Source organism: Formica exsecta, unplaced genomic scaffold (assembly GCF_003651465.1).
Source record: "Formica exsecta isolate Colony F162 unplaced genomic scaffold, ASM365146v1 scaffold122, whole genome shotgun sequence".
Classification (NCBI taxonomy): Eukaryota; Metazoa; Arthropoda; class Insecta; order Hymenoptera; family Formicidae; genus Formica; species Formica exsecta.
The window spans coordinates 1,312,447-1,324,329 of record NW_021848556.1 but is presented as its reverse complement, the minus strand read 5'-3'; the positions used below and the strand labels follow the sequence as shown (position 1 = coordinate 1,324,329).

General features: G+C 41.0%; 3 protein-coding genes across 5 annotated transcripts in view; 2 read left to right on the top strand and 1 right to left on the bottom strand.

Annotated features, from left to right (window-relative positions):
• The first annotated feature begins 713 nt into the window (after positions 1–713).
• Positions 714–7,973, top strand: LOC115245509 (neuralized-like protein 4). Its single transcript, XM_029823876.1, has 13 exons — positions 714–979; positions 1,380–1,595; positions 1,679–2,125; positions 2,278–2,478; positions 2,564–2,789; positions 2,872–2,971; positions 3,067–3,243; positions 3,365–3,673; positions 3,778–3,971; positions 4,047–4,336; positions 4,417–6,902; positions 6,990–7,142; positions 7,233–7,973. Exons 1-13 carry the CDS (start codon positions 830–832, stop codon positions 7,426–7,428), a joined length of 5,145 nt encoding a protein of 1,714 aa, XP_029679736.1. The 5' UTR covers positions 714–829; the 3' UTR covers positions 7,429–7,973.
• A 447-nt stretch (positions 7,974–8,420) lies between these two features.
• LOC115245521 (guanine nucleotide-binding protein subunit beta-2) lies at positions 8,421–10,879 on the bottom strand. Of its 2 annotated transcripts, XM_029823893.1 has the most exons (7): positions 10,742–10,879; positions 10,557–10,667; positions 10,292–10,437; positions 9,629–9,928; positions 9,342–9,543; positions 9,009–9,225; positions 8,421–8,825 (listed from the first exon to the last, which is right to left on the bottom strand). In XM_029823893.1, exons 2-7 carry the CDS (start codon positions 10,623–10,625, stop codon positions 8,719–8,721), a joined length of 1,041 nt encoding a protein of 346 aa, XP_029679753.1. In that variant the 5' UTR covers positions 10,626–10,667; positions 10,742–10,879; the 3' UTR covers positions 8,421–8,718. The 2 variants fall into 2 exon arrangements, with proteins under 2 accessions (XP_029679753.1, XP_029679752.1); XM_029823892.1 differs by lacking the exon at positions 10,742–10,879 and having other exon boundaries at positions 10,557–10,734.
• LOC115245513 (multifunctional procollagen lysine hydroxylase and glycosyltransferase LH3-like) overlaps positions 10,354–11,883 on the top strand; it is a 10,563-nt gene continuing 9,033 nt past the window's right edge. Inside the window, exons 1-2 of one of the 2 annotated variants that reach the window (XM_029823887.1) lie at positions 10,354–10,462; positions 11,382–11,774. In XM_029823887.1, coding sequence (XP_029679747.1) covers positions 11,546–11,774 — 229 coding nt within the window. In that variant the 5' untranslated portion in view covers positions 10,354–10,462; positions 11,382–11,545. Of the gene's footprint in view, positions 10,463–11,381; positions 11,775–11,883 lie in introns of those variants that run through there. The other variant, XM_029823891.1, reaches the window with a different exon arrangement.

Genomic DNA, 11,883 nt, shown 5'->3' with positions numbered 1-11,883 from the left:
ATAAATCCATAATATTTCTCCGCAATTTTGATCCATATATAATGTGTTTAGCACGGACATGCACCAACCGGTCATTTTACCATGGCTTCAAAAAGTGGATCTGGCCATGTAGTTCCACCGGCTCTAAAATGAATCTAGTTGACGTTACTGTACCAATTAGAAAATGTGTCTTATGAAAAACGGCGGCGTGACCCCTCTCAGGCTTCTATCTGACAATAGAAAAAAATTCAATTGCATCCAACTGGTCCAACTGCATATGCGCGCGAATCTTTTGCGACTAATCAATTTTATCATGCTAATTAATATAATTTTATTTTGCCCCAAATAATTTATTTAGTTCAAAGCTGAAAAAGAAAAGAATGAAAAAAATAAATGGCAAGGAAGCTCTGGGATTAAAGACCGGATAAAACGACTTTATCCTTTATCATCTCATTCCAGATACAGGAAGCGTAACGCAACGCAACGAGGAATAGAATCTGCTCTGCTGAAAGATTCGCTCTCTCTGCATTCATTATACACACATATATATATGTATTTTCTTCCCCTATTCCTCGCATTTTTTATTTTTCCGCTCAAATATCCCAACTCCGTGTCTCATTCATTCGCATGCAATTCTCTCATTTGTATTTAGATTGATTTAGATCGACTGCAGAAACCACCGAGTCGAGTGTGGACGAGCGTGCGCCGGCGTGCGGAGGGCGAGAAGGGCAGCGATGCGTCGCGACGCAGCGGCGCGCGCGCGGCGCGCTGGTACGTTCGTCGAGCGATTGCGGGGTCCGTGGGACACGACGGCGCGACGCGACACGGTGTGAGTGAAACTGGGTTCGACATGTTTCATCGGCGATGCGGCCATCGTGTCACCCTCAGCAACAATAATTGCACCGCCACGCGCAATTTCTCCGAGTACAATTACGGTCTGGTGTTTAGCGCTGAGCCGCTCCAGGATGACGAGCTCTTCGAAGTCACCATCGACAAGAAGGTATGTACACGCGCGCGCTCCACACACACACACACGACACGCAAATATTTTTCCCGACAAACTCTCGCGCCCATGTGTACAGCCTTGTAACGCAACCAAGTGCACCATCTTCTGCGACAATCTCAACGCGAAATAATTGTGGAGTACAGAATGTCTTGTGCACGTGGTACGATGTGTTGTGTTTGTCGACAGACAGAAACATCTTTTGTATTATTTTCCTCATCGGGTGCTCGCGCGTTTGAAATGTCTAATTGGATTTCTTCGAGAGATATGATAGCACACAGATCGATAAATATGTATTTTATTAAAATTCCGATAATTGCATTTTATGTATTTGTTTATTATCTGTTTATTATAATCTTGCGAAAACTGTTATATATACATTTAAAAAATTATACAGATGATATCATGGAGTGGCAGTATAGAAATTGGAGTGACAGAATGCAATCCAGAGACATTGGAAATACCATCCTGTGCCATAAACCTTCGCCATGGATCTTGGATTATGACTGGCTGTGGCATAGTTCACGATGGAGATCGAATTGTCGATATGTATGGAACGGATCTTAATGATTTAGAGGAGGGAAATACTTTAGGAGTAATGCGAACATCCAATGTAATTTATAATTCATTATGATCTATGATTTATTCATATTCTCTAGATAGTAATTAATGATAATTTTCTATTTGCAATTATAGCATGAACTACTATTCTACATCAATGGTGTTTCGCAAGGCGTTGCTGTCAGCAATATTCCGGAGCGTATTTTTGCCGTTGTAGACATGTATGGTGATTGTGTACAAGTCAGTGTAGCTCATCCCAGACTTGCCACTTTGTGTAACATGCCGAAAGACGAAGTCGAGATTAATAATGATTATGTTATGGGGGAAACCTCCAGTTCCTCAACAACAAATCTAGTCGCTAACTTAAATGTTAATTTAAATGTCAATGTAAATGTTAATTTACCGAAAAATCCCACCCCCGCCGCAATAAGAGAAGATAGATTGAAGTTTCACGAAAGAGTTGGAACGTTGGTGAAGCTGTCCAACAATGCCAGAACTGCTGAGAGGCGGAGACCGCTCGATGAGTTCAACAATGGTGTTGTAATGACACATAGGCCACTACGGGATAATGAATTATTCGAAGTAAGCATTCAGAAATATGTAAAATTACACAAGAGCACTTGAGTAAATTGCAATAGCATAATTAAATGATTTTTTCTTGTGATTATTATTTTATGTCAAAATAATTTACTATTTCTTATTTACTTCATAAATTGCGAAACTATTACTTGTAGATACGAATAGATAGATTAGTTTACAAATGGTCGGGAAGCATAGAAGTTGGTGTTACAACTCATAGTCCTACAGCGCTAGAATTTCCAGCAACAATGACCAATATGCGTTCTGGCACAACAATGATGTCCGGCTGTGGTATTTTAACAAATGGTAAAGGCACACAACGGGAGTACGGAGAGTTTAACTTGGACGAATTGAGGGTAAAATAAGACTAGATTTATAATGCTGAACCTATTGTTTTACTGTTTCTCTTTTGCATCAAATTTATTGGGCATCATTTTTTAGGAAGGAGACCGTGTGGGAATGATTAGGCAGAGTAATGGAGATCTTCACTATTTAATAAATGGTTTGGATCAAGGTATCGCTGCTAAAATACCAACAGGTGTGTGGGGTGTAATAGATCTTTATGGAATGACTGTAAAAGTAACCATTGTCGATCGTGACGAAAGAGAAGAACAAAATCTAGTTACAAGGAGAAACACATTGCAGCTACAGGGTCTGGAAAGTGAAGGTAATAATATGCGAATATCCATTTTTTATATAAATGGAAAGTGCTGTTATCATTGATATTTCTAATATAATGAATTTTGCAGAAGTTGGAGAAGAGGAATTACCTGATAGACTAATGTTTCATCCCTGTTGCGGAACACATGCCGATGTAATCAACAACGGACGTACAGCACATAGACCTAAGTAAGTGAAAAAATATATTTATTATTCATCTAATAAATATTCTTCGAAATTATTATCTAATCTCTTCTTAACAAATATAAATTTTATTTGCACAGTGCCATAGATGACTTCAATAATGGAGTAGTATTAACTTCGAGACCATTGAAGCCCAATGAGCTGTTCGAAGTCAGATTAGACAAAATCGTCACGAAATGGGCCGGTTCTATCGAGATAGGAGTTACCACGCATTCCCCAACGGAATTGGAGTTTCCCTTTACCATGACAAATGTCAGGTAAGTAAGGCCGCGCGCATCGGTTTTAAGCCATCTTACAAACCATGAAGAACTACGAAGGGCGCGGTAAGTTGTTTACCCGCTTATGTTGTTGCTCGAAGGTGGCTCATATCGCTTGCAGATCCGGCACGTGGATGATGACGGGCAACGGCGTGATGCACAACGGTACGACGATGATAGATCAATACGGTCAGAATCTGGATCGTCTGCAGATCGGTGATCGTGTAGGCGTGATGAGAAAAGATAACTCGACCCTGCACTTTTATGTGAACGGCGCGGATCAGGGTGTGGCCGCAATGAATGTACCGGAAAGAGTCTACGGTGTAATTGACCTCTACGGGCAGGCCGCCCAAGCTACCATAGTTGATAACGTAGACTTTTACAGTCCGACTACAAACAATTCTAGTTTTAGCAATACAACGTTGTACAGGTGCGATTATCTGACAAAATTGGAGATACAAATTTATAGATTTATTGATATTATATTGTTGAACGTGTATATATATATATATAATCGTGCGATTCTGTTGACAGTGATCTAAGGTTTCATCATGTACATGGTAAAAATGCGAGAATCACGAACAACGGTTTGACAGCGTCCAGACCGCGAGCTCTGGGTGAATTCAACGAAGCTATTGTAATTGCGAATCGCGCGCTACGCGACGGTGAAATGTTCGAAGTGACGATAGATAAAATGGTTGCTAGATGGTCTGGTGCTATAGAAGCAGGTAATTGCTATCCCAATTATATATCTGTCAAATATAATAAGAGTTGTCCATATAATCTCTTACATAAAATCACAGGTGTTACTGTGATAAGACCCGATGAATTGGAATTCCCATCTACGATGACGGATATCGATCATGACACGTGGATGCTCTCAGGATCGACAGTAATGCGCGACGGAGTTACGTTGCGCAATAATTATTCTTGCGATTTAGATAAATTAATGGAGGGCAATCGGATCGGAATGATGCGATGTTCGGATTCTTCCTTGCATTATTTTTTGGATGGAGTAGATCAGGGTTCTGCTTGTACGGGTCTACCACCAAACGTTTATCCAGTAATCGATCTATATGGACAATGCGCACAGGTATAACGAATGACGCTCGCTCGATAATGACAAAAATCGCACGTTTTTTAGCGCATTTAATTCCAAGTGTTTTATTTCAGGTGACGATTGTGTTGCCTGAGCGCAGGGATCCGCTGACACAGCAGTATTTACCGTCGGAAAACAGTATTAGTCAACAGCCGACTTCGGTGATCCAACCTCAGGCGCAAACGGAGATTCTGCACAAGTTTCACGAATCGGTTGGACTGAATATACAATTGAATAGTGATAGAACGGTAGCAACTAGATGCAGGGAATACAATAATGCCGTGCTTTTGAGTGACGCTCCTCTGGAAAATAACGAGCTATTCGAAATCGCGATTCAGGAAGTAGCGCGTGAGTGGAGCGGTTGTCTGAGGTTAGGTGTCTTGAGTAACGAAACAGGGAACTGGTTGACATCGATGAATCTTGTGCCCGGTATGACGTCCATACCTAGTGATGCTTGGTACCTGACGGGTAACGAGGTGAGGCATATGGGTTTCGCGCTCACCTCGAATTATTGCACGAGTCTGGATTGGTTACGGGTAAGCGACAAGATCGGCGTGAAACGCACACCCGAGGGCAATCTCAAGTTCTACATGAATGGCGAGGATATGGGCGTAGCGGCATCTGACATACCGGAGATTGTGTATGCGGTGATCGAGCTCTTTGGCAGTACTGTGGCCGTGAACATCACTAGTAGCAAGCAGCAAAATCCCGTGATATCTCCCAACGCCAGTCTGAGGCTGCAGGATTCGTTGGAGCTTCTGCTGGATCCGATGCCGACGAGGAATGACGCGGGAATGGATACATCTATCGACGTGTCCGAAGGAAAATTAATGAACGAGGCGATGCTTACGCCAACGCAACCCGCCATCGTCAGCGTAACCACTGCCGACGGGGATGGGAACTATGAGTTCCACGAGAATCATGGCAGAAATATTCAGCTGGAAACAAAGACGATCGCCAGGCGAGTAGCTAGTTATAATCAGGGTGTAGTGATGTCCAGTCGACCGTTAATAAAGGGTAAGCCATTCCAAGTGAAAATAGATAAGCTAAATGAACGTTGGGTGTCGAATATTCTCTGCGGCGTTTCCTGCATAACGCCGGAAAAGCAGACAAGCTTCCCGTTGACGGCGCTCGGTTTTAAGAGGCACTCATGGATCATCTGCAGCGACTGGATATTTCACAATGGCATAAGGGTGAAAACAAAGTACGGCGCCGGCTTGGAAAATCTTCAGTGTAACTCTATCGTGGGTTTGTTGATCGACGAAGACAACCGATTGCATTTGTTCATTAACGGCGTTGATCAGGGTGTGGCTGCGACCGATCTGCCGCCGTATGTCTTCGCCGTGATCGATCTGTACGGTCAGTGCGAGCAGGTGTCCATCTCAGGCGTCAATGAAGAATCCACTTATACGAACGTCGCCATCGACAATACGCTCGTGGCTCCTATTGAGTGTACAAGCGTGGAAACAGAAGACGTGGAGAATTCGCGCGAGAAAGCAGATTTAGAGTGTCACGAGAAGGAGAATGCGATGGCAACTACTTCTGATCTCTCGCCATCCTCGACGTCACCGAGTGTACCAAGTCAATGCGGTTCGAGCACCAGAGATGGCAACCTCGAAGCCAAGTATTCGTCTTTTGACAGTGCGAATCTGGCAAACAATAGCATTACTAACAAAGCGGCGTCGAGTGTCGACAGTAACAATTCGGACTCGTGTTCGGGGTTGAATAACGATGCGCGAAGCGCCAAAAATAGAGTGTACCTGGATAATGCCGGACAAGCGCCGTTGAACAATCAGCCCGAAAACAACTCGAGCGAATCTAATCTCGACTCGGCGGGGAATCGCGCGCTTGTGAGTGTTTTAAGTATTCGAAACGAGTGTACAAATGTTGAGATAAACAACGCGACTAACATTAATATACAGAAAGGCATGGTCGCGAGCGCCAGTAACATGACCAGCCTGAATGCGGCGATTACGGCGACGAATGCTAACAATGCGATTAATGAAAGCATAGCGTCCAATAGTCAAGTCGTTAATAGCAGTGTGCAGCAGAACAATCTATCGGATCTACCCAACAACGTTTGTTCCGGCTTCCACGAACCACGGTCTTACGCGAGTCGGGACAACGTCGCATCGATCCGCGACAACTCAATATTCAACGGGAACATACTTCCGAGCCAGAACATGATAGTCAACCAAACGCGGGACACGACCTCGATACCGCTGATGCCGTCATCGTTACCGTCCACTCCACTCGGGTCTACCATCGTCGCGTCAAGAAAGTGCGACTATCTAAAGGCGTGCATGCAGCTGAAGAAGTCGCTTGTTCTGCCAGACGAATTCTTCTCTACCGACGAGATACTCTGCTACTGTAGTACGTGCTACAAGGTGGACGGTGATAACGCGATCTGCAAAAAGGGCGAACCACCTGCAGAATTCGCGATACCGGTCGGCTGGACCAGGTTCCCGTTGAAACAAAGCATTAATGCCAATCAGATCCCACAGAGCACGACAGACAAGTGGCACGTTGCGTTCTACGGTATACGACTAGATGCGATAAGGTAATACGAATAATCTCAGAGCGAGATTTTTTTATCTCTTCTCGATATATTGTTTATCATATTAACTTATACATGACGCATGTATAGATTGATCTTAGATAGAGGAGAGCTTATGACCAAAGAGCAATTAGACGTGAGCAACTTGACAGCGGGTACAAAAAGCGAGGATCAGAACTTGCAGGTATCGTTCTCGCCCAGCATCAAGTACGCTGCGTCCGAGGAATTTACTAGAAAGTATCCGTGAGTAGCTTGTTTTATATAAAGAGACGTGCGCTCTTTTATATCGTAAATTTAAAATATAATTTAATTTTGTCAACTTTTTGTATATAGGTATATCGATATGCAATCGAATAAAAAACTGAACGTGTCGACAGCATTCCAATTGCTGGTAAGACCAGGCTCGTATACGATCAGTCCCGCTGACAAAGACAGCACCGATCTGCACTGCGAGTCCAGTAAGTGGGCCACTAAAGAAGCCGGAGCCACAGTAATCGTCGCCTTGCTTGTTCATCTGGACGGATTTTAATCCGTCTCTGTTTTGAAAGTGTTTTCATGGACTTAAGTGTCATCACATCGATCTGCATCCAGCAACGGACCGTGAGTGATTGTACATACATACGTACGATGTGCCGATCATGTTGAGAGACAGTCTTGTGATCGATGTTTTAATTCCGTCGAAATCGCGTCGTATATTTATGTTAGACATCGCGTAAGTTCTCCTCGTGCGCGTACGGCCATTTAAGAATTGTGTCATCATGATTCATATAGTAGAGATTAATCGAAGTTTTAGGGCATCTTCTTTAACGTTGCTACGTTTATTGTGTACAGTATAGATAATTGTGTAATAGAGTTTACATCCGTTTATTTATATATAGAATATATAGAATATACATATAGAATTCGACTCTCGAGCTTCGACTAGGAAAAGATTATTCACGAATTTGCTGGATAGTTATGGCAATTTTATGACATACTATAAAGGATCTTTATAAGTTTTAAATGTTTTAACACACGCGTCCCATATATTTGTCGCTAATTTAGGTTGATGCTCACAAGAATAAATAGCATAAATGAAGTATATCTCACCACGGCAGCGACCAGATTCGCCGAAGAGAACACAAGTATTTTTGATGTTCATCGATCGCTTCATGCCTAATCGATATACCAAATCCCTATTATATTGCATTAGTAAGTAAATTTCAAAACATGCGCGATACGATTTTTTTAACGCTCTCTACAACATCGATAGAAAAAACGAATCGTGTAATATGTCTATGTTATAGAAATAAATAATGCAAATGCAACTCGCATTGCCACAACCAAATGTGTGGCTTACGAATTAATTAGATTATCATTTTTAAGGATGGCAAGAAAATTCATTTTAAAATTTATCAAACATCACTCGTGCACAATTATAGTTCGTAAGCTACACTGCTGATAAGAAAGATAATATTAATATAATTATTCATGAAATGGAGATTTATTTCCGACATGTAAAATGGATCCGAAATCAATATCTCGAAGAAATTTATATATTTTGTAACACTTAGTTTAACAATGGATATAAGTTGCGAACGCAGTTTAACATAAATCAAGATATGATTTGTATTGATGACGTAATTGTAAAATGAAAACGTTAATGAAAAAAGCAGCTTATGTCGATAAGAACTTAATTGAACTAGGATCGCTGTGCAGGTTTCGTGCAAGAAGAATCGATCGGCTTTTAACATCAATATATTTTTAGTAATATATTCCGTCCGGTGTCTTCTCATCGATCACTTTTACTCACTATAATCACGTAAATCACATGCTATGTTCACACCCAAATTCGAACGTACTGATCCCAGGAGCAACTGGCTATTGCCATCCCGTTGCCAGCGACACTGAGCGACGTCACTCTGTTCTCATGGCCCGACAAAACACCTTGAAATAAGAACAAGCGTTTTTAAAGTTAACAAAGAGAAGAATTTTAAAAATCATGTCCAAAAATGTGATTGATACAAGACGCAACGAAATCAATCTATAGATCTTGGATATATTTAACATAATTATTTTGCATTATAAAAATACAATTCTTCAGTACGAGACACGAATCGATAGACTTACCATTGTGTTGGTTCTTCAACGTATCCCATATGTGAATGGAATTATCGTCACTGCCGCAAAATATGAATCTGCCGCTTAAAGACAAGCCGCATGACGTAAATCCGGGATTCGAGCTTGGCGGCTTGAAGGTGGCCAATTCCTGATCGGATCTGAAGTCCCACAGTCTTGCCGTCTTGTCCTCGGACGCTGTTACGAAACCTTGCCCGGAAGGATGATACTGGATAAACAAAGCGACAATTGGTCAAGAATACATATATAGCGAACGAATTTAATAAATTCGCAATGTATAATTTACTGAAATATCTTTAATACGCGAATTTTGAAAGCACTTACACAAACGGAGTTTACATCAGCATCATGACCGAAGAACGTCTGCTTGGCTTTCTCTTCTCGTAGATCCCACAGTTTGCAAGTTTTGTCGACCGAGCCGGTAACGTAAGTGTTGCCGTCGGGAGACAAGCTAATGCTCACTACGTCGCCCGCATGCGCCTCGAAATCTGTCGTTTTTTTATTGGCCTCAAGATCCCATATGCAACTAGAGATATACACAAGATATTCACCATTTGCATAATTACTCATAAAAAAATATTGCCTATCCTCAACATTGCTTAATCAGATACATTTTCATGTCGCCGGATCCCGTGATGAGGTTCTTATCATCGAGAAATCTGCAAGACGACAGGAATCCCTCGTAACCCAGCAGCTCCCTTATGATCTTGGCGGATCCCGTGGCGTCGCGATTGTTCACGTCATAGACGGTGCACATGTTGTCCATACCGCCGCACGCGACAAAATTTCCGGACTGCGCGAATGCAACTGACATCACCCAGGCTGAACGCAACGGGATGACCTGCACCTTGTTACCGGTCCATGAATCCCAGATGATCAACTTTCCATCCAATGAACCGGTCACGCAATGTCTACGCGCGTGCGAAAGTATAGATAAATTTAGATCATCAATGATTCTTTCAGTACAATATTAACGATAACAAATTTTCGAGATACGATAAAATCTCTGAGAGCTTTATTAGTACATCGCTATCAAAGCAAATGTGTAAAAAAAAGTAAGAGCGTTTATAGTTCGTGATTGAGGAATCGTTAAATCTGTTTTTTAGACGATCTATGTAATTGACGATAAAATTGGAAAGCGAATTGAAAATTCTATTTATAATTTCATGTCTTGTGTAATATGCAAAAAACATTTGAAAAAGTAAAATATCATGATATAGAATGTACGACGAATTACAGATCGTGTGAAGCACGCTTTACTGACTAGAACTAACCGATTATCGCCGCTGTAATGCACCGAGTTGACTTTATTGATATGCCCTTTCAGCAACTTCTTAGTCGACAATTTAACTTTCGGAGCATCTGCCACTCCGCCGCACGCTTGTTCCAAAGTCGTATCCTGCTGCTTCTTCTGCTCTTCCTGATGAAGCGAATAAGACACAGGGGTAAGAATAAAAACAAATTTATACCGGAAAGTTTTATAACATTCATATATACTAAAAATTATAATTGCGATATAACATTATAAAACACTTAAACCTTGCACTTGTCAATGAGACTCTCCAGTTCTTTCCTTAGGGCTATAGTTTCTGCGTCTTCTTTGCCCATTTTTACCTTTTTATATGTGCGATACGATTTTCACCAGCGCGCCTAGAAGCAAAAGGAAACTAAACGTCACTTACGATTGACATACGAAAACTGTGTAACGATTTTCAACAACATACAGAAGAAGCCTCAAAATCGTCTACCCTGCTGCCCTAGTAATTGTATTAAGTCGTCGGTTAATTCGATTTGTTGGGCATTAGCTCGACTCGTTCGCATAATTTAATTACCTACATACATAGTGACACTTTTCGAAGAAAATATATTATGTATTTCATTTTATTTTTCAAAAGTATAGACATTTTATTCTCAAAATATAAAATGAAACAGGTACAAGAAAATTGCATAAAACGCAGACATAGTATATCTTTATCAATAGGAAGAAAGAAAGAGAATTGATTAGAGATAGTTATTTTTAATACTAAAATGTAAATGTGTATTTTGTTTCTAGACTAGATCGGGTTGAAATGTTTTGTTTACGTTTCATTACAAAACGTCACGGGCCGATGATGACATGTCTGTCCGCGAATAAGAAATCGCGCGAACAAAATCGTCGACACGATCGAGCGACGATTAACCGTTTTTTTCGACCACAAAAACCGTCAATCGTCTCGCTTTCGAGTTTCTCGCTTTCTCCTATAAATGCCCGAATCTTTGGTACTGATCAATACGATTCGTCAAACGGCGATCGGTGCCGGAAAGCGCATGCGATATTTCTCAATTGTAATATATCCGAAAAACAATATAAATTTATTATTGTAGATATATCAACACAAATATTGAAGAAACATGGGAATATACAAATCAAGCAATTATTGAGATGGCACAATAAAATAACAATTCCAGTTCTCAGTGCGTAAAGGAAACTATATGGAGCGTTACGATATAGTACAATTTGCGGCGCATGTGATAACAGTTTTGATAACATGAAGATACCGAGTGTCTCGAGAAGATTGATGCTGTCCATTGTTCTGCTGTTGTATCAAGGAAATCATCTTGCGGCGAGAAATGAAGGAGCGTGCAAGTTAAATTATGATGTTTACGTGCATTCGAATGATCTCCAGTGCCAGGATAATACTTCAGATAATGATTTATCCGTCATCGAGCGATACAGACCTACGAAGCAATTTTGCACGTCAAATTTCGATACGACAGGTATCTTATCTGCTTCATTAATTGCAGTCAAAATTTCATCCTTTTAAAATGATATGCTAATAAAGTTTTTAGAGAATTCTATTTTATATGTAATATAAATATAAATATT